This window comes from Anser brachyrhynchus (genome assembly GCF_964034855.1).
Source record: "Anser brachyrhynchus genome assembly, chromosome: 11".
NCBI classification, from domain to species: Eukaryota; Metazoa; Chordata; class Aves; order Anseriformes; family Anatidae; genus Anser; species Anser brachyrhynchus.
In genome coordinates, this window is record NC_137706.1 from 21,222,227 (window position 1) to 21,246,138 (window position 23,912).

General features: G+C 51.8%; 1 protein-coding gene and 1 long non-coding RNA gene across 8 annotated transcripts in view; one reads left to right on the forward strand and one right to left on the reverse strand.

Annotated features, from left to right (window-relative positions):
* The window catches only part of GLCE (glucuronic acid epimerase), a 46,697-nt gene extending 29,606 nt beyond the window's left edge, over window positions 1-17,091 (forward strand). For 5 of the 7 annotated variants that reach the window (XM_080607161.1, XM_080607159.1, XM_080607158.1 and 2 more), the window contains 3 exons: window positions 5,622-6,181; window positions 9,937-10,182; window positions 13,189-17,091. In XM_080607161.1, coding sequence (XP_080463287.1) covers window positions 5,635-6,181; window positions 9,937-10,182; window positions 13,189-14,213 — 1,818 coding nt within the window. In that variant the 5' untranslated portion in view covers window positions 5,622-5,634 and the 3' untranslated portion in view covers window positions 14,214-17,091. Of the gene's footprint in view, window positions 1-5,621; window positions 6,182-9,936; window positions 10,183-13,188 lie in introns of those variants that run through there. The other 2 variants (XR_013955834.1, XM_080607162.1) reach the window with 2 other exon arrangements.
* A 5,792-nt stretch (window positions 17,092-22,883) lies between these two features.
* On the reverse strand, window positions 22,884-23,778 carry LOC308176273. Its single transcript, XR_013938200.1, has 2 exons — window positions 23,643-23,778; window positions 22,884-23,211 (listed from the first exon to the last, which is right to left on the reverse strand). It is a non-coding gene; the product is annotated as an uncharacterized lncRNA (long non-coding RNA).
* Window positions 23,779-23,912: the final 134 nt, after the last annotated feature.

Consider the following 23,912-nt stretch of genomic DNA (forward strand, 5'->3'; position numbering starts at 1 on the left):
TGCCCGTCTTCCCGCCGAGCAAACACAGAGCCGGTGCGTTTGGCTGCTCCGAGACCTCCCGGGTCTCAGCGGGCGGCTGCGTGCCGGTTGTTGGTTAAGCGCGCCCAAGGTTAAACGTGGGCACTTTCGCTCGCTGCCGGCCTCGCTCCGGGAAGGGTGCTTTTGGGGTTGTGGTTTTTCTTTATTTTGGGTCACTCGCTTAGGAAGGCACATGTTTTCGGGGCTGGTGGTGCTGGGGTTGCTCCCGGATGGAGCTGCGGTGGTGGGTGCCAGGCTCACCGGGGCGGCACCGAGCGAAAATAAAGGCAGCGAGGCCGCGGGGCACGTGTGGCACCGTCCTGCCTGGGCACGCAGCCTGCCCGCAGCTGGCCCTGCCTTCCTGCGGGAAAAGGGATTTTGCATTTTGCTCTTGCGTCAGGGCAATGGAAAGGCAGGCTTCCGGATGGAAATAATAAGTCAATTATTTTATCTCGTGTTTCAAAAGCGCAATGTGGGAATTGGCACGGACGGCGCGTCCCGCTGAGCCCGGCTCGCTGCGAAGTGAGCTGCAGAGGGCACTGCGTGGGGTGGGAGCACAACACACGAGAAGGGACCTCTTAAAGACGTTGGCAAGGGCTGGTCCCTCAAGGAACACGAGTTACCTGGCAGCGGGGGGGTGTTTGACTTTCCAGGGGGCCACAGCTTTGCTCCGCGGGGCTGCGGGGAGCAGTCGTCTCCAGCCCGCGGTGCCCAGCGCCGTCCCGATCTCGTAAGAGGGATTAGCCAAAATGATCCCTTGAAGGAAACTGGGGGTTCTTGCAGAAACTCACTTTCTCATTTTTGTGCCAGCTTCCTTCTTCTGGCTCCAGATTTCGTTCTTCTGTTCGCTTTCCTTTCTTCTTCCAGGGATGCTCACGCTGATTCAAAGGCTTGTCCTGTTTACCGGGTGCTTTGTAGAGAGCGCGGTGACGGGGGAGGAAAGGCATCTGAGTTCCCGGGCTGGAAATTCTGCGCTGTCATCTTGGGATTTTCAAACAGAGGGAGTCCTCTTACTGGTTGTGACAGTAAATACACTAGTTGTTAGGTTTGCATTATAAGATCCTGCCTTTTGTTCAAAGGACATTTTGGTGTTGATAGTACCGACTTCCAAAAAAAAACCCACAAACCCTCGAGGAAGGAATGAAATGCCGGTGAACAGCTAAAATCACAAGAGGCTCTGACATTCACTTAGAATTAGGTTTGGCTGAAGATCTTTGATAGATGCAGGCGTTGTGTGTGTAGTAACAGCGCTACAGGAAAGTGGGGAGCGTTCAGTGGACACGTCTCGTTGGGAAGCATCGCATCAGTCCCCGAACGTGCTGCAATGGAAAACTTAGGGGGAGGATGTGCTGTGGCATCTGCTGTAACTCAGTGTTTTCGCATTAACACCCCTGTGTAACTCCCACTGAGCTTAAAAAAAAACCAAAAAACTGGAAGGGTTTATTGAAATAGTTTTCTTCTAATGGTTCCTGGAAAACCAAAGAAATGCTAAGTGTCACGGGGGTTCTCCAGCTGGTTCCCGGACCCGGGAGCGAAGTGCTGAACTGCAGAAGGAGGCTCCTCAGCTGGTGCTGGCGGTGATCAAAGGGAAACGGCCGAGTCAGTGCTCGGGGAAAAGAGTAAGTGGAAAAATTAGTGTTAGCCATCAAGGAGTGAGGGCACACACGGCCAGCTGCTGTCAAGGAGGTGTCCCCAGATGTGTCCCTGCTTCCCGGGAAGTCTGACAATTCTATATGCATTTATATATTGGCTACATATATATATAAATAAATGTGTGTATATTATTAACGTTTCCCCTTGAATACACGGAAATCTGACAATGATTTGGGCTTCAGAGAAATTCCTGCTTTTAATATATTCAACACAGTTCTGCAGTTCAAAAAGCTGTCTTACAAAGAGGCTTCTTAATAAATATTGCAGCAAGTAAGTTGCTTTTATTTAAGAAACGCGTACCGGAGCTGAACCTGTCACTCGCAGATACGCAGCAGGGGCTGCTGGTTCCTACCTCACAGCATGGAGCACCAAGGCTTGTCCTTTTTCCAGGTAGGAGTAAGAAAGCAGCGGTAGCAAGGCTTTATTTTTATGTAGCTCCATTGTTCTTTATGCTAAAAACAACGTTTCTGAGGCCTTGACACCTCACTGGAGTTGGCAAAATAAATGTCTCTAAATGCATCCCTTCTGGGGGCTGCAAACCAGTTCGCTCTGTAAGAAATGTTATTTCCCTGTATTTTAATTAGTTTAATGATGGCTCGTAGAGCAAGTGCAGAAGCAGTGGAAAACTAAGGCGATATTAATTTGTAGATTGCTTGGGCGCTTCTTGCAGGAGGAGCGTGAGCCCTGAGGCTGTGCCGCTTACAGCAACGCACCGGGTCCTGCCGCCAGCTCCTGTAGCCCCGAGCCGTAATTCAGCAGAGGAATTGGAGGAATTTTTGCCGGGCTTCTGCACTGAAGCATTTGCACTTCAAAAGCCGTGGTTCCAGCGTTACTGGGGAATAGGGACCGAGGCGACGAACAACCCACGCCTCGAGGTTCAGGCTGGGGGTGTTCGGGTGCGCAGCCTCAGCCTTTACACTGTCTAGCAAAAAGGGGAGAAAACAAACCTGGGTCTCATGGATTTGTTATTTCATACCTTAAAATACTTTCCCATCTCGCACTCCTTAAATCTTTTAAGTATTATGTGATGAAATCCTTTTCATGAGAGTAGCAAGGGAATAAAGCAATTTAACACAGTCCCTTTGCAGGTTTAAATTACTTCTTTCTGCTGTGGAAATTCTGAATTCTTTCTTCTGCAGTTGAATAAAAAAATCCATCTACTCATTTAACATGCAATAAGCCTCCCTCCTGCACTGATAGTTCTAGATTTTTCGGTGACTGCTGAGATTTAACGCGATGGGTCTCTGCAAATACTCCACTTTTCTTTCCGAGTCCTCTTTAGTTCGTTTTTGGTTGGTAAAAGCTAAATATTTCAGCAGCCTCACCATGGAGTGCTGGATGAGGCTGGGCTCTGGCCCTGGGGCCGGGCCGTAGCACCCAGTCAGTAGGGGTAGGAAGGGTGCCCCGTCCCACCAGCTCTCCGAGGGTGAGGAATTGCACCTCTGCTTCCCAAGCACAACCCAAATAAAATCAGAGCTGATCCTAACAGCGTACCCAGGCACGGCTTTAAAAACACGGGGTAATGGGAGCATAAAAAGTGTGGTGCTGGTGTTCCCCCTTCCCTCTTGCTGTCCCCCGGTGATGCAGATGGTTTAATTAATTTGGAGTTTTATAGGTAGGGGTGAAGTGTGTCAGAAATGTTATTCTCTATTTAAAAGTGAATTATCCCTGTGTGTAAAAAGAGCAGAGCGTATTTGTTGGGGTCATCCTGAAAGCATCATCACTAAAAATTATCTGCTGATGCAGAAAATTGGATTTATTCTTATGCTAGCATTTCCATAAAAATACAATTAGATATAAATTTATGTCCTCTAAAAGCTTGCAGTAAACTGGGCTTTCAGAAAATAAGACACTTAATCTTTTAAAGTCCAGTTTTAAATGACCAGATGGTGCTTACGGTGTGGAAGCATAAAACTGGTGAGAGAGAATTGTTTCCATTTAAAAATAAAAAAAAAAAAGGTGGGGGGGCAGCTTGAGGTGAAACTCCTCTTCCTCGTGTGCGGTGAACTTGTGTGCGTGTCTGTCGGCCGGACTTGGGTGGGTTCCGGAGTTCCTCATTTAACAGGACGGCACCAGGGGCACTTGTGCTTCAGGAGCTCCGTGGGTTTTGGTTCCCCTCTTCGGTTCTGGCTCCGGTGTGGGAAGCCCAAATGCGCCTGGTGGTGAGCATCCTAAGACGGGCCTTGGAGCTGATAAAAGCTCAGGGCTTGGCTCTCCATAGCAGCTGATGCAGTTAGAAAACACAGAGAGGCAGAATATTTTTTAATCCTTTTTTTTTGTCTTCTCATTCAGTGGCGGGTGGGCACGGCTGGTAGAGGGCATCTCGCGGCTTCTGCCATGCCCTCGGTGCTCCTCCTCGTCCCTCTCCCCAGGGTCAGTGGGGCTGTGCAAAATCACTCAAAAATCACTCAAACTTCTGGGTTTTGTCTTTGTGCTGCTTGGCCTTGCTCCTTGCTGGGGTGTGACAGCGGTGTTGGGGCACACTGCACGCAGCAGGAGATTCATCTCGCAGGGAAAAATAAAGCACAGAGAGCCTTTTTGTGGCTTCTGCCTCCTGCTCGGGGAGCAAGCACGGTGAGTCCCCAGCACGTCTGTGGAAGTCTGTCCGTCCCTGGGACAGCCTCGCGCTGCCTCCGTCTGTCCTCAGCCTCGCCAGGGGCTGCGGGAGCCGAGAGCGCCGCAGATGCCTGGTGCCGGCACCGTGCTCCTCTCCACGCGCATTGCTGTTTTGGAAGTGCATCTGAGGTGTGGATCGATCCAGCACTGAGTTTCATCTCCAAAACTGTTTATAGCTCGCTGTTGCGCTTTTAAAAAATAATAAAGAGGGAAAACACACATCCCTTTTCGTGTCAGCGATTGCGGCCGGCTTTGATTCAGGTTTTGATCGTAGGGCTGTTCTGCTGGAAGTCCTCTCTCGCTGTGCCGGAGGCGGTGGCGTTTTGCTGAGGGCCTGTCTTCCTCCTGTGCTGGCGAGGGTCTGCTCGCCAATTCCCCGGGGATTTCTCAGCCTCTCGTCAACGTCAAGCACTGTACCCAGCGCCGCGGCCGGCTGTGGCTGCTGTTTCCGATGTGCCCTTTGCGTCTGACAAAGCGTGACATGCTGCTCTGTTGTCACAGCCCAGGGTGAATCGTTGCTCGGTACGTTTGTCGTGGTTTGGAGAAAGAATGAAGGGGGAGAGCTGGATAAAAAAACTTCTCTTCTAGGTGCCCCTACCGGTCCCCTTCTCACAAAATGCCATCATGGGGCGCACATGGCAGCACCTTACACGGAAGCAAGGCTCTGCAGGTGCTTTATTCGATGCTAAATTAGGAGGAACCGTTGATTCCCTTGAGGGTGGAGAGGCCCTACAGGGAGATGGTGATGGATCAGATCTTGGGGCGATCGCTGGCTGTATGAAACTTAGCAGGAACAAATGCTGGATCACAGTGTCAGGGGATGGAGAAATAGTAGGTCCAAAGGAGGGCAACAGATGGTGAAAGATCTAGAGGGTGAGGTGTACAAGGAATGGCTGAGGGTACTTGGTGCTGCCTGGACGTGGTCCTGGGCGGCCTGCTTGGGCACGCGGCTGGGCCAGGTGCCCAGAGGTGGCTCCAACGCCAGCCATTTTGTGGTTGTTTGCTCCGCTCTGAGCAGGCCGAGGGGAGGCCTCATGGCGGCCTGCAGCTCCCTCACGGGGAGCGGAGGGGCAGGCGCTGAGCTCTGCTCTCTGGGGACAGCGACAGGACCCGAGGGAACAGCGTGGAGGTGGTGGAGTCCCCATCCATGGAGGTATTGAAGAAACGTGGACGTGGCACTGAGGGACATGCTTTAGTGGTGGGATTCAGGTCAGGTTGATGGTTGGCCATGATGACGTTGAAGTTCTTTTCCAACCTGAGTGATTCTGTGAACAGCTCTGGTGCCAGGCCTGCTCAGCACCATTGCCTAACGACATTTTTCATTGATTTTTCAGGTATGGTGTGAATATGCGTTGCCTGGCAGCTCGGGTCAACTACAAGACTCTGATCATCATCTGCGCCCTCTTCACGCTGGTGACGGTGCTGCTGTGGAACAGATGCTCCTCGGACCGGGCCGGCCCGTTCCCCCGCAGCCCCGGCAGCCTCGAGCGCCGCGGGGCCGCCGCCAGCAAGGGTCCCGCGCGCGACGCGGCCCGGCAGAGCGAGGAGGCTTCGCCCCAGGAGCAGCAGAAGGCTCCCCCCGTCGTGGGAGGCTTCAACAAAGCCCCGGGGCTGAAGTATGAGGAGATTGACTGTCTGATCAACGACGAGCACACCATCAAAGGGAGGAGGGAAGGCAGCGAGGTCTTCCTGCCGTTCAGCTGGGTAGAGAAATACTTTGAGGTTTATGGGAAAATTGCTCAGTACGATGGTTATGACAGGTTTGAATTCTCTCATAGCTACTCCAAAGTATACACACAAAGAGCACCTTACCACCCGGACGGGGTCTTTATGTCCTTCGAGGGCTACAACGTAGAGGTTCGAGACAGAGTGAAGTGCATAAGTGGTGTTGAAGGTTTGTGTTCAGCATTTTTTTTATCATTGAAATGCTTCTTAAATTTACTGTTGTTATTTGAGATGCACAGTGCTCTAAATTTTGTCACGGTGGTCCAGATAAAAATCCGTTTACTCAGAGAAGTCTTTTGGAAGTCCCAACGCCATACTGAGTTTTGAGATTTTACCAGCTTCCTTCCTGTCTCGCTGGTGTTACTGGTTGCAGCCGTCTCCTGAGGGCCAGGACACTTCTCTTGCAGCGCTGCCGTCAGGTGTTGGCGTGGTCATTGACGCTTGCAGTGTCTGTCAGGGAGCCAAAAGTATTTTTCAGACAAGCAAACAAAACCAAAAAAAAACCCCCAGGCCTGGCCCTGGTTTCTGCGGAGACTCCCACTTCCCTGCGGACACGGATGGCACGGCTGATGCTCACTGAGCCAAACGGCACCAGCGGCAGCTGGGACACCGCCCGGCTGCTCCACATTCGGGTTTTGTCTTTGTGCTCACGGTGCTTTAACAATATCCACTCTCCCTGTGTGGCCAGGGCGGTGCTCAAATTATACCGGTCAGACCATCCATCCGCTGTGGGCTGCTCCGGAAAAGCCGAAGATGCTTTGCTCAGCGTGGGATTAGCTCTGTCAATGCCTGGCCCTGTGCAAGCTCTGAGTAACCATGGTACGGGCGCTGCTGCCCGGGGGCTGGGAGAGGCTGTTCTACCCTGAGCAATGCCAGGAGGTTTCGAAGAACTGCCTGTGGGCCGAAAAGTACTTAGAGCCTCCTCTCCTAAGTCCCCGCAGCAAATTAAAGCACCTCTCCAGTTCCTGCTTTTGCTAAACTGCGCCAGCGGTAATTAGTAGGCAAGGTCTTCCCGTGTCTTGGCAAAGATTTAATCGCAGGAAATGCTTGTTGGGTTTCAAATTAAAAAAATTAATGACTTAAAAAAAAACTATTATAGAATGTGATACTGTGACCCCTTGTGAATTGAAGACCAGGTTTCGCTTAAGGACTAAAACACATTAATTTTCACGCATCTCAGTGATTGGTGTTACTCTGCTGTGTTGATGTGAGCTCTTCCCCTGGTACGGTCACTGCAGAGAGCTGCCATGTCGAGCAATTAATTTGTCTGTGAAGAGTTCACACAAACAAATGCACAGGGCACGCCAGTCTTTTTTAAGGTTTCTTTGTTTTCTTAGCTTGGGCATCACCCAAATGCATGTTTCTCGTTCAATATTTTTTGAATTTCAAATCTGTTTTGGAGAAAGGAAGCTCACAAACTTTTTGGTAGATGTGATACACTGTGATGATTAAATTAGGGTATTAAAAGGGACGATTTCTTAGTTCGACCTCTGAACCTTACCTACGCTTGTTTTTAAGAGCCTCGCCGCAGTGTCTTTCAGCATTTGTTACTACTATTTCGGTGTCAGCAGAGAGGGAGAACACCATCACAGCTGTTTTCCCATGCTCCTGTAATAAAGGCAGGGTTTGAAGGAATTGCTCTGAAAGCGGTCATACAAAGGAGGAGAAAGGAGGTGCTGACAACACGCACCGCACCGTGAGAGCAGGACAAGCCTGCTCTGAGCAGGGACTTCCCCAACCCATCTTTGTTACTGAAGGTGCAAACTCACCCTGGTAGCTACAAATCCCCCGGTGTGAGTGTTGTCCTGCTCAGGTTTGGGCTGCGAGAGGCTGAGGAGAGGGGTTTGCCTTGCTTATGGCTGGGGTAATTGCTGGTTAAATACAACTTGGGAATATAAATAGTAGCTACAGGTGTTTCTTTTGTTGTTGGAGGGTAGGACGTGGGTCTTGAAGCACCGCCAGTTTTTGTGTGAAATGGGGAAGTTGTGTGGAGTGCCTCTTGCAACTGTGCTTCAGCAAAAAAACCTAAATCCAGTAGGAACTAATTCCGAGGCGGTGGATCCTGCAGCCTCTTGCCTTGCCAAATGTGCACGCTGGGGACCGCGAGGCTCAGTGCTTTGCTGCTTTACACTTAAGCCTCGAGAAACAAGCGGGGCTAACGCTGGACAATTTGGTTAGTCATTTATAAACCTTGCATTTTTGTAGCATGTGATTTAAGAGCTGTCATCGTGAAATGTAGCGCCAGAGCCTGGCTTTTGTAAAGGCAGGAGAGCTATTGGCATCCAGCAAATAGGTTTGAGAAATAGTCGTGTGTTGCAGAGAAGGAGATTTAATATTAAAACATTTTCTCAGGTAGTTTTAGGCTCTTGCCTTGCATCATTCCAGCCCCAGAAATTCTCATATTGTTGCGTGATAAAAGCCTCGTGTTATGTTTTCACCTTCTCTCTTTTTGCAAGGTTAATGTGTTGTTATGTCCTATGACCTGGAGAATTTAATCTTGTCATCTTGTATAAATTTCAAGTAAAGCTCTTACGGCAGATTTCTTTTTTTGCATCTTTCAGTCTCAATGAATGCGCTCTTTAACTGAAAATGCTTAACGTTAATGAGCGCGCTGGCTTTCAGGAGTTGAGATAATACGCGGTATTTAAATATTTCCCGTGATGGCTTTCTCTTCAGGCAGCAGTCAACCATCACATCTCCATCAGTAATATCTGTTAGCAACACGAGGCACAGAAATATGTATGAAAATCTATCTTTTTCCATTGAGTTTAAGCACTATTTTCATTGCACCACGTTTCAGGCAAAATTAGTTTCTGAGCTTGACATTGCCGAAGGGGAAAATGGTGCAAATGCCAACTTGTTTATTTCCATCTTCCTTTTTCTTACGTGCGTGCAAAGGCTTACAGTGCTAAATATGCTTGGTTTCCTGCAGGAGGGTCGCAGTGGTGGATTCCCTCTTTGGATTGATATGCTGAGGTTGGGTATTTGTTCCATATAAACTCAAGACTTTGGGAGAGTCCTGTTTTTATCCATTTTATCCGGAGTATCGTGTGTTTGCTCGCTTATGGAGGTGTGCATGTAAACAAGTCTCTTCGTGTGGCTTGTATTCGTTCCACACGCAGCACTGATGCAGCAGGCAGCTCGTGGCGCTGTTTTTTTTCCGCTGAAAATCTGAGGCTGGGCCTCCGGGAGCTGGTGAAGGGCAGGCAGGAGAGGCTGGAGCTCGGCAGGGTTTCTGCAGGAGCATCTCTGCTGGCCATCCTCACGGAAGGCGGAGGTTTTAACCGAGCGTGGTGTGGGACATCGAGCTCGCACGGTGGGTTTTGTGTGGGGACAGCTCTGGGTGGCAGAATCGGGGTGTATTCTGCTGGTGCTGCGTGGAGGGCCTGGCTCAAGCATCGTCTCCGACTGCCCTCGTAGGGTAACTGGAGCAGTTTGTGGGTGCTGGGTAGGCTGCTCTTTGAGCATCAAGTAGCTCTAACCGAAATCTAGTCGTAGCACATACGCTTAATTGGAAAAGATTGATGCGGCGTTAAAGGGATTGCGTTATACGTAACGTCGTCTGGAGATTCAGTGGTCCCCAGGGTAGGGGGAAAAAATCTATTAGGGCATTTTAAATGTATTTTAAAATAAGCATGATGCTTCAGTAAACAATTAAATGAGAATGCATGGAAGGCCATGATAAGGACTTCTCTGCCGTTCCCCTCTGCTCAGTTTTGACCGGTCACGGATCCCAGTGTAAATGGGAGTAATTCGTTCCTTGAGATGGACTTTCCCTGAGTCTAAATAATAGTGACGCCTACAAATATCATCCGCCAGAAGTAAAGCGGTGATGGGGAATGGAGGAGGAGGAGCGTGCAGGGCTGCAAACGCTGTTTTTCCAGAATGTGCTGCTAAAATACTCATTTTTTCCCTCTCTCGTAGGTGTACCGTTATCCACCCAGTGGGGACCTCAAGGCTATTTCTATCCCATCCAGATTGCACAGTATGGGTTAAGTCACTACAGCAAGAACCTGACGGAGAAGCCACCTCACATCGAGGTGTACGAAACAGCTGAAGACAAGGACAAAGCCGGCAGGTCCGCGGAGTGGACGGTACCGAAAGGCTGTTCTCTTTCCACAGTGCCCGACAAAGCCAAGTTCACAAGCGTTAAACAGTTTGTTGCTCCAGGTGGGTTATCGTGAATATATAGCAGCTCGGCCACGTTTGTTAATTTGCTCAGGTGGTACCGAGGGAGCTTTAACTTTCCACGATTAATGTGGTTTTGTACATCCTAAGTGACTTTCCATCCTTAATACCTCTCCCGAAAATGCCATTGAGTTCCTATACCTCTGGAGTTTCTCTTTTCTTCTGTTGTCTCTCCAGCACTGCTTTTTGCAATACCGTTATTTTAATGAAAAAATGTGTGGATGTACACATGGAGGGCAATGCAGCTTGACAGAGAAGCTGCGCTCGCATTTCCTGAGCCTTTTAGCTTCTGTTCCAAAATAGAAGCAAAAATATTTAACCAGTTGTGAAGGCTGGGAAATGGTGCTGACGTGTGGTAAGCCTCTGCTGAGAGATGACAGATAAAGGCTATTTTCAGCCTTGAGCAAATGTAGCACGTGTGACTGGCCGGTTGGACCCTGTGTCCCTCTTCTTTGGGATGCAATTATTTTAGCAAAATTGGAGCGCCGTGCAGCCCTCAGTTCTGGTTAACCCAGGTAAACACACGTACAGTGTCAGTATTTTCAGAGGGGCTTTTCGTGCCTTCTGCCCTGAGCTGCTGGTTCAGGAAGGATCTGTCTCTCTAATTAGATCAGCTTTTATATTGGAGCGATCATGCATAGGCAACAAATATTTTTCTAAGGGTTTTTACAGCACTCTTTAAGGGAGGAGAGCAACCCCTACGGATAGACGGGCACCAAAAGCTCCTCCAGTGACTCCTGGCCAACACAGACGTGATGTTGGTGGGACTTTGCTCGCTGGCGTGAGGCCCCACTCCCCCATGGCAGCTGCTGTGACTCGAGGTGCTGCTCAAAGCTGTCCCCACCACGTCCCGGCTGGTCCTGGAGGTCTGGGGCTGCACACGGGCTCTCGTCGCCCATAGAGGCAGGAGGTGCATTTTGTTGCTGCCTCTTGACTTCTAAAATATTCTGTTTTGTACTTAGCAGAGGTTTATTTTGAGAAATTCATTATTTCATGCAAGAGTTTCCTTTGTGCTAGGACAGGCTCATTAATAAGGACGTAATGTATTTTTCTTCAATCAATACCCATTAGAATTAATGAGTCCATTACTTAAAAAGACAATGAAGTAATTTTCAGTTGGCACCTTAGGCCTGGGTCTCTAGGGAAAAAATGTCGAACACTCTCGTGTCTTTGTAGTAGATAAATACAGGGAGAGGAAAGGCTAAAAGATCTGTTATGTATTCTCTCCTCATCCTTTATTGATGGCAGAGTAATCTGCAGGGCTTGAAGGCCACAGTATGCATCCACTCATCTTAGATGGCCTTAAGTAATGGATTTATGGGCGCTTAAGGCTGTACAGAGAACAGGCAGCCTTTGGTTTTCCTCTGCTTCTGAAAACTTTTCCTCTATTATAATTCACTTTGTTATCACACAAGCATTTATTTACAAGGAACCGTAAAGCTTGGTTGGCAGGAATTGTGTGATTTTTTTTAATTAGATTCTTCATCGGAGCAAAATGTTGTGTAGCAAAGCGCTCTGCTTTTTTTTTTTTTCCAAAAGCAGATGCTGATCTCCAAAACTCAAAGGAGGGAAGCTTTTACTTTCAAAGATTTGAAAACATGACATTCAGTCAAAATAATAGGTACACTACAATAGCAGCCTACAACGCAAGATGTGGAAACGGTCGTGATGCAAAATGCAATAGATGAGTTGGGGAGATAGGGAAAAGCCTCTGTTATTCAGGGAAGGCTGACCATAACCCACTTTCCGCGCACAGAAATATTTATGGGATATTTCACACATCAAGAAGTAGCAAAAAAGAAAACAATTGCCTCACACAGGAGAGTTTTATTCCGTGAAAAGCCGTTAATTCAAAATGACTGTCTTTAAGTGTTTATCATCCCTCTGTGCCTTCAAAGCTATAGGATTTGCGCACAGCCTTACAAACTAATTAGCCCTTTGATCTTCTAGTGGAGGTTTTTTGGGGAGGAGTTGATTTTACATTTTAAAATCTAGGCTGAGAGAGAACACCGGGTTTCATTATGTGGTATTGCCTAGGAGCTTTATTTAATGCATATATATATATTTTAATTAAACTGAGTTTTGCCAATGGAGAGGTTAATAAATAATTTTAACAAGTTAGTCTTTCTATATTATTTTATTTTTCTTTCCGTTAAAATAATCAGAGCGCTGGTTTTTGGAACACCTCGGGAAAGAAGAAATCACAGATGTAAATGTTAGTCCCAGCAGGATCCTAAATACTTGCTTCTCAGCACTCCCAGCTTGTTTGCTGAAAGCAGGGCTTTATTCAGAAATGCGGCTCTACGAGTGACGCCCCGGTTTTGTTTTTCTTCCTGCCAAGTTAAATTTCCAGTTTGGAACAAAAGGGTGGTTGTTGGCTTATATTTTGAGCTACCGAAGAGGAGGCAGCGAGACACCAACTTCAGGTGTCCGGCACGCTCAAAGGGGGGAATTTATTCTCCCCTTGTCTTTCTCTTATCACCCTAATGCCTGGTTGGGGTTTATGTTCTTGCAACGTGGCTGCTGAGCCTCGTCCTGTCCCTGTGCGCTGCGGAAGTCCAGCTCTGCGTCCTCCCGGGACCAACTGAAGGCAGCAGTAAGATCCCGCCGTTCCTTAGCTTTCCTTTACCCCAAATTCTGCCAGCCCCTGCTGCACCCCTCCGTCGTTCACTTTTCAGATGTGTCGGATGAAGCAATTTGTGGAGCCCCTGGCGCTCCTGCTGCTCGGTGCGGTGCGGCAGCGCGTTAGCGTGGGATGCTCCCTGCTGCTGCTGGAGTCAGCCGCTGCGCACGGATTTACTTTTATGCTTAATTAAATAATATATGTACGGAAAGAAGAGACCGCTTGAATTATTGATCAGCTACCCTAAAAGCATTTGGATTTTGTCTGGTAGCTGGTTACCTCTGGAAGCTGCGCTTGCTATCTTAAATAGTTCTGCAAAAATGAGGGCTTTACCACTGACAATTTTTTATTTGTGTGTTTTGCAGAAAATACCGAGGGGGTATCTCTGCAGCTTGGGAACAGCAGAGATTTTATTATCTCTTTCGATCTCAAATTCATAACGAACGGGAGCATTTCCGTGGTTCTGGAGACAACAGAGAAGAACCAGCTCTTCACCGTGCACTACGTCTCCAACACGCAGCTCATTGCTTTCAAGGACCGGGACATCTACTACGGCATCGGGCCCCGGACCAGCTGGAGCACCGTCACCAGAGACCTGGTGACCGACCTGCGGAAGGGGGTGGGCCTCTCCAACACGAAGGCCGTGAAGCAGACCAAAATCATGCCCAAGAAGGTGGTCAGGCTGGTAGCAAAGGGAAGGGGCTTCCTCGACAACGTCACCATATCGGCCACGGCTCACATGGCGGCTTTTTTCGCTGCGAGCAGCTGGCTGGTGAGGAACCAGGACGAGCGGGGCGGCTGGCCCATCATGGTGACGCGGAAGCTGGGGGAAGGCTTTAAGTCCTTGGACCCGGGCTGGTACTCGGCCATGGCCCAGGGCCAGGCCATCTCCACGCTGGTCAGGGCCTACCTGCTGACGAAGGACCACACGTTCCTCAGCTCGGCCCTGCGGGCCACGGCGCCTTACAAGCTGCCGTCGGAGCAGCACGGGGTGAAAGCCGTGTTCATGAACAGGCACGACTGGTACGAGGAGTACCCCACCTCGCCCAGCTCCTTCGTGCTCAACGGGTTCATGTACTCGCTGATCGGGCTCTATGACTTGAAGGAAACGGCCGGGGAGAAGCTGGGGAAGGAGGCGCGGGTGCTCTACGAGCGGGGCATGGAGTCCCTGAAGGCCATGCTGCCCCTCTACGACACCGGCTCAGGGACCATCTACGACCTCCGGCATTTCATGCTCGGCACCGCTCCCAACCTGGCCCGCTGGGACTATCACACCACCCACATCAACCAGCTCCAGCTGCTCAGCACCATCGACGAGTCCCCGATTTTCAAAGAGTTCGTCAAGCGGTGGAAGAGCTACCTACGGGGCGGCAGGGCAAAGCACAACTAGAGCTGACGACCAAAACCCCCGTGCCTGCTGTCGGCGGGAAGGGTTGGCTCCTCGGAGCTCGGCGGAGGTACATTTCAAAAGGTTGCATACTAAATTTTTACAGACCGTTTCAAAGAAGTGATCCTTAGAACTGATCTCCTGAAATAATTGCATTCCAGTGTGAAAATATTTGGGTCTGATGGGTAGGATTCGGGAACTTCAGCTCGCTCACCTGTCCTTAGTGCTCCACCGTGAAGTTAGCCGCACGAAGCAAAACCCGTTTGTGCTCCTGAGCTGGGGGACGTCTTTGTTTTTCCGTTTTGCAGGAAAATATTTACAGAAGCCATACAGGTCTCTAAAGTCCAGCACTTGCCTGAAAAGTTAGTATGTGGCCTCTTTAAAAATGGAGTTCGATGTGTATATGTTGGAACAGCGTAACGGATCATGTGGTGTAATGCAGTAAATGTGTATTTACTTGTAGCCTGGGTAGTGGACAGCGTAGCTTTTTCAAGGTGTTTCTTTTTATATGGATTCTTTTCTTGGGGTGAGAAATACACAGGTTTTTTTTAATTCTCTATATGGAGATCCTTTATCTGTATGGTTTCTTTAGAGATGTGTGGACAGAAAACCCACAGACAGCGTTCAGGCTTCAGAGTCACATCACGTTAAGCACAATTCGGTGGGGCACGTGGGCTGCGGAAAGCCTGCAGCCATGGCACCCCCTTTTTTATGAAGCCAAATTTACAAGGTTTGCTGGTGTCACGTCCTCCCTGGTAGCTGGAATCTCGTGTCGTGGAGCCCAGTGTTTTGTACTGTATTTTTTAATTCCATCCGAGAGGTTTCTGCAAACATTGGCAACTACATTCTCTGGGAGACCTGTAGTAAATTCCTGAACGTGACGTGGAGCTCACTTCGAGTAGCACACAGGAAGTTTGATTTGAGATAGTTAACGTTGTCCTATGGTGATTTTCATTTTTAACCTGCTTAAGTATATCCAGCACTTTAAAAATGTAAATTACCCCATAGGGCTTTCCAGCTCCGTCTGTGCTTTAACATCAAGTTTCGCCTCTGCCGGCCGTCTCGCTCGTAACGTCAGGGGTCGTGACGTCCCCAGCCCTGGTTTACTCGGTGTGCTTTGTTGTCGTGGCTCTGCCGAGCGAGCAAGGGGACCTGTGCAATAACCAAACGCGTCGGAACCCAAACGCTTTTACTTTACTGTCGTAATGCAGGAGAAACCAGGCGGTTTCTTCCTCGTATTTATAAATCCTTTACACCCACCGCGGGTCTGCCTTCTCAGCATGGAGGTTCCTGGTTGATCCAGAAGAGTAAAACCAACCGATTGCATCATTAGATCGGTATTGTTTAGTTTGGTAGCGTAGCAAATATCAGGTCATCAGCTCTGTTAAGGCACGCTGGTGTTTGCTTTCCGAGTCCCGGGCTCGAAAGCTCCCGACATGCACCAGCGTGGTAAGGACATGTACTAGCTTCGGGGTTTTTCCACTGATCCTATTACATGTTGTATGTGTAGGCGGGGGTTGAGCTTAAGGTGTTTGTATGGAGAACAAAGCTGATTCAAATCGCAAAAACGCTGGGCACAAGGACAATGTGCATCTTGATTTTTGGTTTGTTTTCTTTCTTTTGTAATGCTTTTTTCTATTTCTTGCAGATATTTGAAGCAACTTTATAATTACTTGATCTCTGCAAACGCATGCTATATGATCATATGCATTAATGTGAAAAGTGGATGTCACAGGAGAAATTTCAATACCAAAGTTAGCAGAGGTGAATTCTTTTTATATATTTTTTTCTTTTACTTACATGTGTGCACACACACAGAAACCAACCCAGAAAAATGTGCTTCCTTTCCAAATGACTGGTCCTCACTACAAACAGAAACATCTTTCTCCTGCGTGTTTCCTCCATCTTTTGCCCATTTTGGATTTGGGGAATCTAGAGAGACTATTTGGGTACTGCTCAAGAGGCAGTACCGGTGCCTTACTGAGGCCACAATTTCCTCTTTTTTTTTTTTTTTTCTTCTGTTTTGTTTTTCTTTCCCCTTTTTAATGCCAGTTTAAAAGTGCAGTGGTGCTTCATTGGAATCGGCCCAGCAGGTAGATGAGCTCAGAAGCGATAGCTGGCAATGCCAGCGCAGTCGGTCGTGTCAGACCACCTTATCCTTAATATCTCCACTGCATTTCTGTTGGCCTTTGCACATGTACAAATTGAACCACCCACCGTCAGAGGTTGTAGAAGTGAAGAGAATTCGTGTGTGGGCTTCTCCTTTTTTGTTTGCTTGGCTGTTTTTTTTTTTGAATAGAGTTATGCAGTGGGAGAGGATTTTTGGACATCGGTGCCCATAATGTCATTGAATTCACTTAAATTTTTATTCCTGTGCTTTTTCAATCTTCAAGCTGACAAAGGTCTTAGAGACTAAGATCTGTTTAACCTTTCCATGAGGCTTACTGTACATAGACTTCATTGGAAACATAGTACGCATGGGTATATGCAAACCAGTGACACAAGCACAACTGTACAAGTGTGGCAGTGCTGTTTTTCTCAGCCATTGTGCAAGACATTCACTGAAAGCTGCTATTTTCATTCACCTTGTAATTGTACTTTATTTTTTCTACATTTTTACATGTGGGATATACACCATGTGTTAAATATGCAATAAATTGTTTACAGGATGCTCTTGTAAAGGGTAGTCCTTTGTAAAGCTGTACAGACTTTGCAGTTTAAGCACAATGTGCACATGTTAGTTTTATATACGGCAAGACAAGACTTTTTGCAGAAGGAAAGGTTCTACTATGTTTATATACAAAGTAAATGGATCAACGTTTGTGCTTAATGTAAAGCTGCTTTATAAGATTGTAAAATAAATTTTTTATCTTAAGACAAACACGGAGTGTTTTCGTTATTTCGGTGTATGCCTTCCCCCTGCGTATGGCCACAGGTGAGTGCTGGGTAGCAATCGTCTTGGTGTCTTTTGAGATTTCTCCTTTTAAGGAATTCTGGAAGGTGTTTGATCCAAAATAGGATGAAAAATGTTTTTACTTCAGCAGTTAAGAGTTTCTGATTTGGGATAAGGGCCAGAGGTGTATATTCTCTGTCTGCTCAAGTAAAGTGCACGCAGTGTGTTGCTGACGTGAGTTATTTCTGCTAAATGCATCTCATTTGGAGTTCATGTAATTTTGGGGAAGTGCGTTTTAAATAACTGGTCATCGAAGAAACACCCTAACAGAGCTGGGATTTAGTAATGATCTGTGCAAGAGGAGCACCAGTCTCCTCCTGTTTTCAGCTAAAAGCGTGTGCAAGTCCTACTTTCTATCAAAATTCCCCCCCACCCGAAGGGGAGTTGAGGTCACCTGAGCCCATCTCCACCACTCCGTGCCGGACCACGCTGCATCCTCCCTCGATGTGTAAGTGCTGGTAAAAGTGCTGGTAAAAGTGCTGGTAAATCGCTGTTCCACCGGAGCTCGCTGGGCTGCGGCCAGTTGGCGCTGTCGTAGCCGCAGGCGCGACCTGCCCGCGGGCCGTCACGTCTGGCTTCGTCGCGGATAACTTTGCGTGACTGAAATACGCGGAGCGCATCTTCCCCGGCCGGGCAGAGCTTCCGAGGCCCCCTCCCAGCGGCGTGGGCGAAAATATTGATTTTCATTACTTAGCAGTTTAAAAACGTATGAATTGAAAATAGAAGAGGATTTAAATATGTTGTCTTGGTGATGAATTTGAATGTTTGCTGCTCAGTTTGTGGTGAAAGGAGATACATTTACCATCTGCCGGGAGTGATTGATAACTCCCCTGTACGCATTGCACTTCCTGAATGTTAAATAGCTGCTTCTATACTTTACTAATCTCTTCCCAAAATGGAAGGAGCTATTTAAGTGTCGAGCACTCAGCAGTTTAGTGTGTTCAACAGGGCTGAGTCTTGCTACGGTGAAGTGCAAATGTTGAAAGACGTCCTGGCACTCGCTGTCTTCAGGGCGGTGAATATTTTAATAGCTCATCTCGTTGAATTTGTATCTCCGAGCAACTTGCTGAATAGCTCGCGGCTGGTTTGAGTGAAGATGAACAGCTCTTCCTCGAACGGCGTGCGGCACCTGGCGCGGGGCAGTAACGGGCTACAGAGCACAGGGGCAGCCCTCTGCTCCTTCCCTTGTGTGTTTCACACCACGGAGGGAGGAGGAGCACATGCAGGCACTTATCTTGTCCAGAAGTGGTGGAACCCTGCCGTGCCCTGGCCTCCAGCGCAGGATCCGTCCCGCGTGCCCTGCAGGCACCCGTGCAGGAACCCGTGTTACGGTACCGGGTGCGCGGCCCCAAGCATGTGAGCTCTCACCCTCGCGGTGCTGCCAGCACGTCGTGTTCTTGGTGGTGGTGAAGGCGAGCTGTGTGTCCCCAAAGCAAGGCTTTTTTTAGTGGTGTTTTGCAGTAGGAAAGTGCCTCGTGTGCAGCCACCCCCCTGCGCCACCCCGTGCCTCCCTCCCCAAAGCCAGGCAGCGAGGCCGGCTTTGAAATGCACGGAGCACATCTCCCCCCCGCCAGCCTCCTGGCCCTCTGTCAGCACAAACCCTGCTCTGAAGATGTTTGCGGACGTCTTGATCGCCTTCCGGAGCTGAAGCGATGCCGTGGCCTCGAGGCGCTCCCCTCTAAATGGATCCATCGCGGTTTAGTGGCGTGCTGCCACCCTGGCGGGGTAATGCGAGGCAGCCCTGATGCACGGAGCTTCCCCGGGCTGCCCCAGCCAGGGCTTCACCCTGCGAGGCCCCAGCCCTGGGGTTGGGCTTTTTTAAGCAACCTGGAGATTCGGAGCTGATTCCTGGCGCTGTTGTGTCCCCAGCAGTCCTCCAGAGGAAGGCTGGGCATCTTTTGGGACCGAGATCTCCAAAGAACCTGGAGGGGATGGCACTTCTCCGGGACAGGGCGGCGAGGAGTCTGCATTTTGCTGGAGGGGACGTAGCTGTGCCACAGGGGTAAGGCAGCCCCGGGGCGAGCTCGGGGGCTGCGGCTACCCAAGCTGGGACTGCTCCGTGAGCCCCTTCTGTGCTGTCCCGCAGGGCTGCTCCGCTCCCCGCCCGGCCGGCATCGCCTCCGCAGCGCTGGGGCTCAGGGAGCTCCGGCACCGAGCAGGCACGCCTGGCCCCTTGTGTGCAGGAAGCATCGAAATAGACTTGCTGCTGCAAAGCCCATTACCGGGGAAAAAACAAAACAAAACAAAACAAAAAAAAACACCGAATCCAAATGGCATTGCCTGGGTGGGGAATACTACCCCGTTAATTTGATCATAAAGAGCCCTTCTGACTGAAATCCCTTCTGTGTCCCAAGTGCTGGCAGGGCTTGGCGGGCTCTGACGGACGCTGCGCTCTGCCATGCTGTGTCTTTTTGTTTTCCCCGGGCCTTGTTTGAACAATCAAATGTCAGCAGAAGCAGCTGGTGGTAAACTGCCGTTTCCCTCTGTCCGGGGACCGCAGGGCTGGCTGCCGTGTGCTTAATCGAGGGATGAGCTGCTTAGGGCGCGTTAAACATCGATGTGGTGCCCTAGCACGCGGCTCGGCAGAACCAGCTGGGCCCTTTTTCGGTGCCACGGGCACGCAGCCGCTGCAGGAAAGCGAGGATGAGGAGGGTGTAAGGAGGCCTTTTCCACCGCAGGCTTCCATCCTTTGGCTCCGCAGGGTTTTTGCTCTGGGTTTCCGCAAGGGTTTGGCTCCCCCTCAGCACCCGCTCCCCGCGGGCAGCGCTTGTTCCCGGCCGGGCGCCAGCCCCCCTCCTCCTCCTCCTCCTCCCACAGCGCGGCGGCAGCGCCCGCGCTGGCACCGTCCTCCCTCTGCCATGCCCTGCGAGCAGAACCTGTCAGCGCATCCATTTTGTAATTAAAAATATTAATTAAGACGGGCCGGAGCCAGAAATCCATCGCGGGCGCTGCGTGGTGCCAGCAGCCGGGTCCAGCTGCGTGCCGGGTCGAGGGATGTGCCGGGGGGGGGATTGAGGCTTTCCATACGGGCCCCTGCAGCCCCACGGGGCCACCAGCTCCCACCGATGTCCTCTATTTCTTATTTCAGTAGCAGGCAGGCACGGGCCGGGCTCCGGGGCACAGGGACCCCCCACGAGCCCCTTCCACCCTCGCTCCTCCTGCTGGTGGCCCCGGACAGGTTTGGGACGGTTTCTCGAAGCGTTTTCCCACCAAATCCTCCGCTTTTGCTCCTGCTGCCCTCGCCTTTTCCTTGTCCCTGGCTTTTCCCACCCGACACGGAGTGGGGTGAGGCAGGATCCTGCTCGGCTGCTGCTTCGAGCCTCCTGCCTGCGATGGATCTTGGCAACAAGGGGCCGCGGCCCCCCCCTGCTTGGCAGGATCCGGCCCCGCGGGGCTGCGGCCCCAGCGCTGCGGACGCGGAGCTTGAGGCAGGCCACGAGTAAGGTGGAGAAGAATTAAATGTGCGTAATTAAACACGCGGGCTCGGGGCTAAATTAAATATTAACCAGCTCTCCCTTTGCACCTCCGTGAGCGGCTCCGCTGTGGTGCCGCAGTGATTGGGAGCAGGCGAGGGGTGCTCGGCTCTCCCCTGAGACCATTTTCTCTTGCTCGGAGGTTTTGGGGAGCTGTGAGCGCTGGGGAGAAAACTTCCCACACTTGGTCTGCGCCCCATCAACTGAAATTTTGGGAAAGCCCATGCCCAGACCCTCCAATTAATTTTAAGTAAATAATAGAAAAAATATATATATATGTGCTCAGAGCACGTTGACATCACCAGCATCTGCGTCAGACCCGGATGGAGGGGGCGGTGGGACGGGGTCCCTGTGCGGGCCGGATCCTGCTCACCCTGACCGCTGTGATCAGCAGGGAGCTGGGCTCAGCCGCGGTGTCCCCGGCCGGGGCTGCGTGGGGGCGTTTGGCAGCTCGGCACCGTGACGTGGCCACGTCCCGAGCTGCTGGGAGCTCTGACACGGGTCCGAATGTGACCCCGGCCGCGTCCCCGCAGCTCCCGGCTGAGTCACGTTTGGGCAGCGGATGTCTGACCGCAGCTCAGCAAACACGCGCCGTGTCCCGCGGTACCACGGGCGGCTAAAAGTCACCTCTGCGCTGCTGCTGCCTGCCTCTAGGTCACAGCTGGGAAGTGACCGAAACCGGAGCGCGGCCCTGGTGAGCTCGGACACGTCCGTGTGCCTGCTGGGACCGCTGCCCCGCGCTGCCCCCAGGCCGTGCAGGGGCTGCACGGGGGTGCTTTGGGGTGCACATCTGCACAGGGTGCTGTCTGTGTGTGTCTGGGGGGTGATCTGCAGGGATGTGCGTGCCCGGTGCCCCCCAGGACGCACGGCGCCCCAGGGCTGGAGGGGAAGTGGCAGCAGAGCCGGCGCTGTCCCTGTCCCCAAGCCCCTGGATGTCACCGCCGGCACCGCTCAGACCCCAGCTCTCAGCAGCCGCCTGCTGGCCCCAGCTGGGTCCCCAAAACCCGCCTGGTGCTTTCCCAGGGGTGCCCCTCGCCTGCAGCGCACCCCGAGATCAGCATCGCTCCCTGTGCCCAACCGCGTGGGGCTCTCGTGGGGCTCCAGCACCCACTGACCCGGGCAGCAGGGCCTGGCCAACACTCAATTTTTCATTTTTCATCCTCTCTGACATCAGTAAAAGCGCAGCTCCCGGGGAGCTGGGCTCTGACAGCGGCTTTGAACTTCGCTTCTGGCCGGCGTGGAGCTGGATGCCGCTGCGGTGAATCCCGGCCAGCTCTGGAGCAACGCCTCGGGGCTGAGCTCAGTGGCTCCAGCTCCCCCGAGCGGGGCTGCTCGGGCATTTGCACCAACACAGGGACAGACGTGCCACTTGCGTGTTCCCCCCATGAGATTTTGGGGTACACAGATCTTGGCAGAAGGCACTGGGCGCTCTGGCAGTGCCCCATCCCCATCCCCATCCCATCCCCATCCCCATCCCCATCCCCATCCCCATCCCCATCCCCATCCCCATCCCCATCCCCATCCCCATCCCCATCCCCATCCCCATCCCCATCCCCATCCCCATCCCATCCCCATCCCCATCCCCATCCCCATCCCATCCCCACTCCCTGCTTTGTGGCCTGACTGCATGATGTGTATCCTGTAACTTTCCCCCCGCAAACGCCTTGTCCTGCTGGTCTGACCCCAGGAACACGGGAAAGCAGGAGCTGATTTGTGCTTGCGGCTGTTTTTGCAGATCCCCCAGGCCGCCCTGCTAGCACAGTTGTGTTCCAGCTCCGTTCCTATCTAGCCGCAAAAAAATTACAGCCGGGTTCTGCCCGAAACCCGTAAAACACCATTTACAGCTGGGAAGTTTCCACTGGTTTCCAACTGGCCGCACCAGTTGCCGGAAGGCTTCGCTGCGTTGCCGCAGCCCTGCCGAGCACGGCGGGGCGAAACCCACCGGATTTGGGACCACGAGGCTGGGCTGCGGGGCGGGCACGGGGCTGGGGCCGACGTCGTGAGCGGGGCTGGGAAGCAGGGAGCCTGCGGGGCCGGTGCCATCGCCGTGCGGGTGCGCGCTGCCCGGCGCGGGGTCAAAGTTCCCGACCGAAACCTCCCCTGGCAGTGCCGTTAAGGCAGAGCTGCGAGGTGGAAGGGCTGGCAGCGAGCAGCTCCCCGCTGCCAGCGCTAATAAGCAGAGCGCTGGGCTGAGCGGCTGGATAGGTTCGTGTCGGCGATCGTATAAAAAAAAAAAAACAGGAGTCGTTTTCAAGTTTTTTTTTCCTGGGTTTATCACGGCGCAGCAGCGGACTTCATCCTTTCCGGCTCATTTGACCGGCTCCGGCTTAGCCCCGGGCAGGCAGGGGGTGAGTAGAAGAAATCTTCACCTCGGTCCTTGTGGGGCAGCACGGTGCCACCCAGGAGAAGCTGGGTTTTGGGCACCCCGGGGAGTACGGGGGCACCGCGAGGCGGGGGCATCTCCCCCCCCGAGATGTCCCAAATCCTGCGTGCCCCATGGGCTGCCCCTGAAGGCGGCGTGGGCGCAGGGTCCCAGCGGGCTGGGGACGCCTCGGAGAAACATCCAGGAAATGGTCTGGAGGAGAAAAGAGGCAGAAGCACAGGAAATGGTTTAAAACGCACGCTAAATGCCAAAAGCGGGAGGCGGACGGGGGGCGGCTGCGCGCCGCTGCGCTGGGCCCCTTGGGGACTGTGTCCCCGGTGTCCCCCGGGGGCTCCGCAGCTGGAGGCAGACGTGGCTGCGCCCAGCCCGGCCACGGCCGCATCCTCCCCGTGCTCCCAAAGCAAATCCAAACGTTGTGCTGCTTCGCCAGAAAGGCTGGAAAAACGTCTCACGGGCTTCGCCATCCCCGCTCCAGCCTCCCCTCGGCGCTGCGCTGAGCTGAAACCTTCCCTGCGCTGCCTGGGGACGGCGTTACTCCGTTCATCTGGGCGAAGGGGTGTTCCTAAACCCAGAGCTGCCTAGGTCCAGCTCCCCAGCGCCGGTTTCTGCTGGCACAGACTCACCTCCATGGGAGGAATTCCTTGCCCAGGCTTGGGAAGGGCTGGTGTAAAACGACCCGATTTAAACCACCATTAGCCCTTCTCCCCGGGGCTCTCAGGCCGATGCGTTCCTCCTGGACGCGGTTCTGCTGGCTGCTTCCAGGAACGGCCACGCATCGCTCGGCAGCGATTCACAGCCCTTAACCCACCCTCCGCTCCCTGTGAAACATCGCTCGCGGCTGCCCGGGACACAGAAAAAAAAGAAAAAAAAAAAAGAGGCTTTATGGAGGGGAA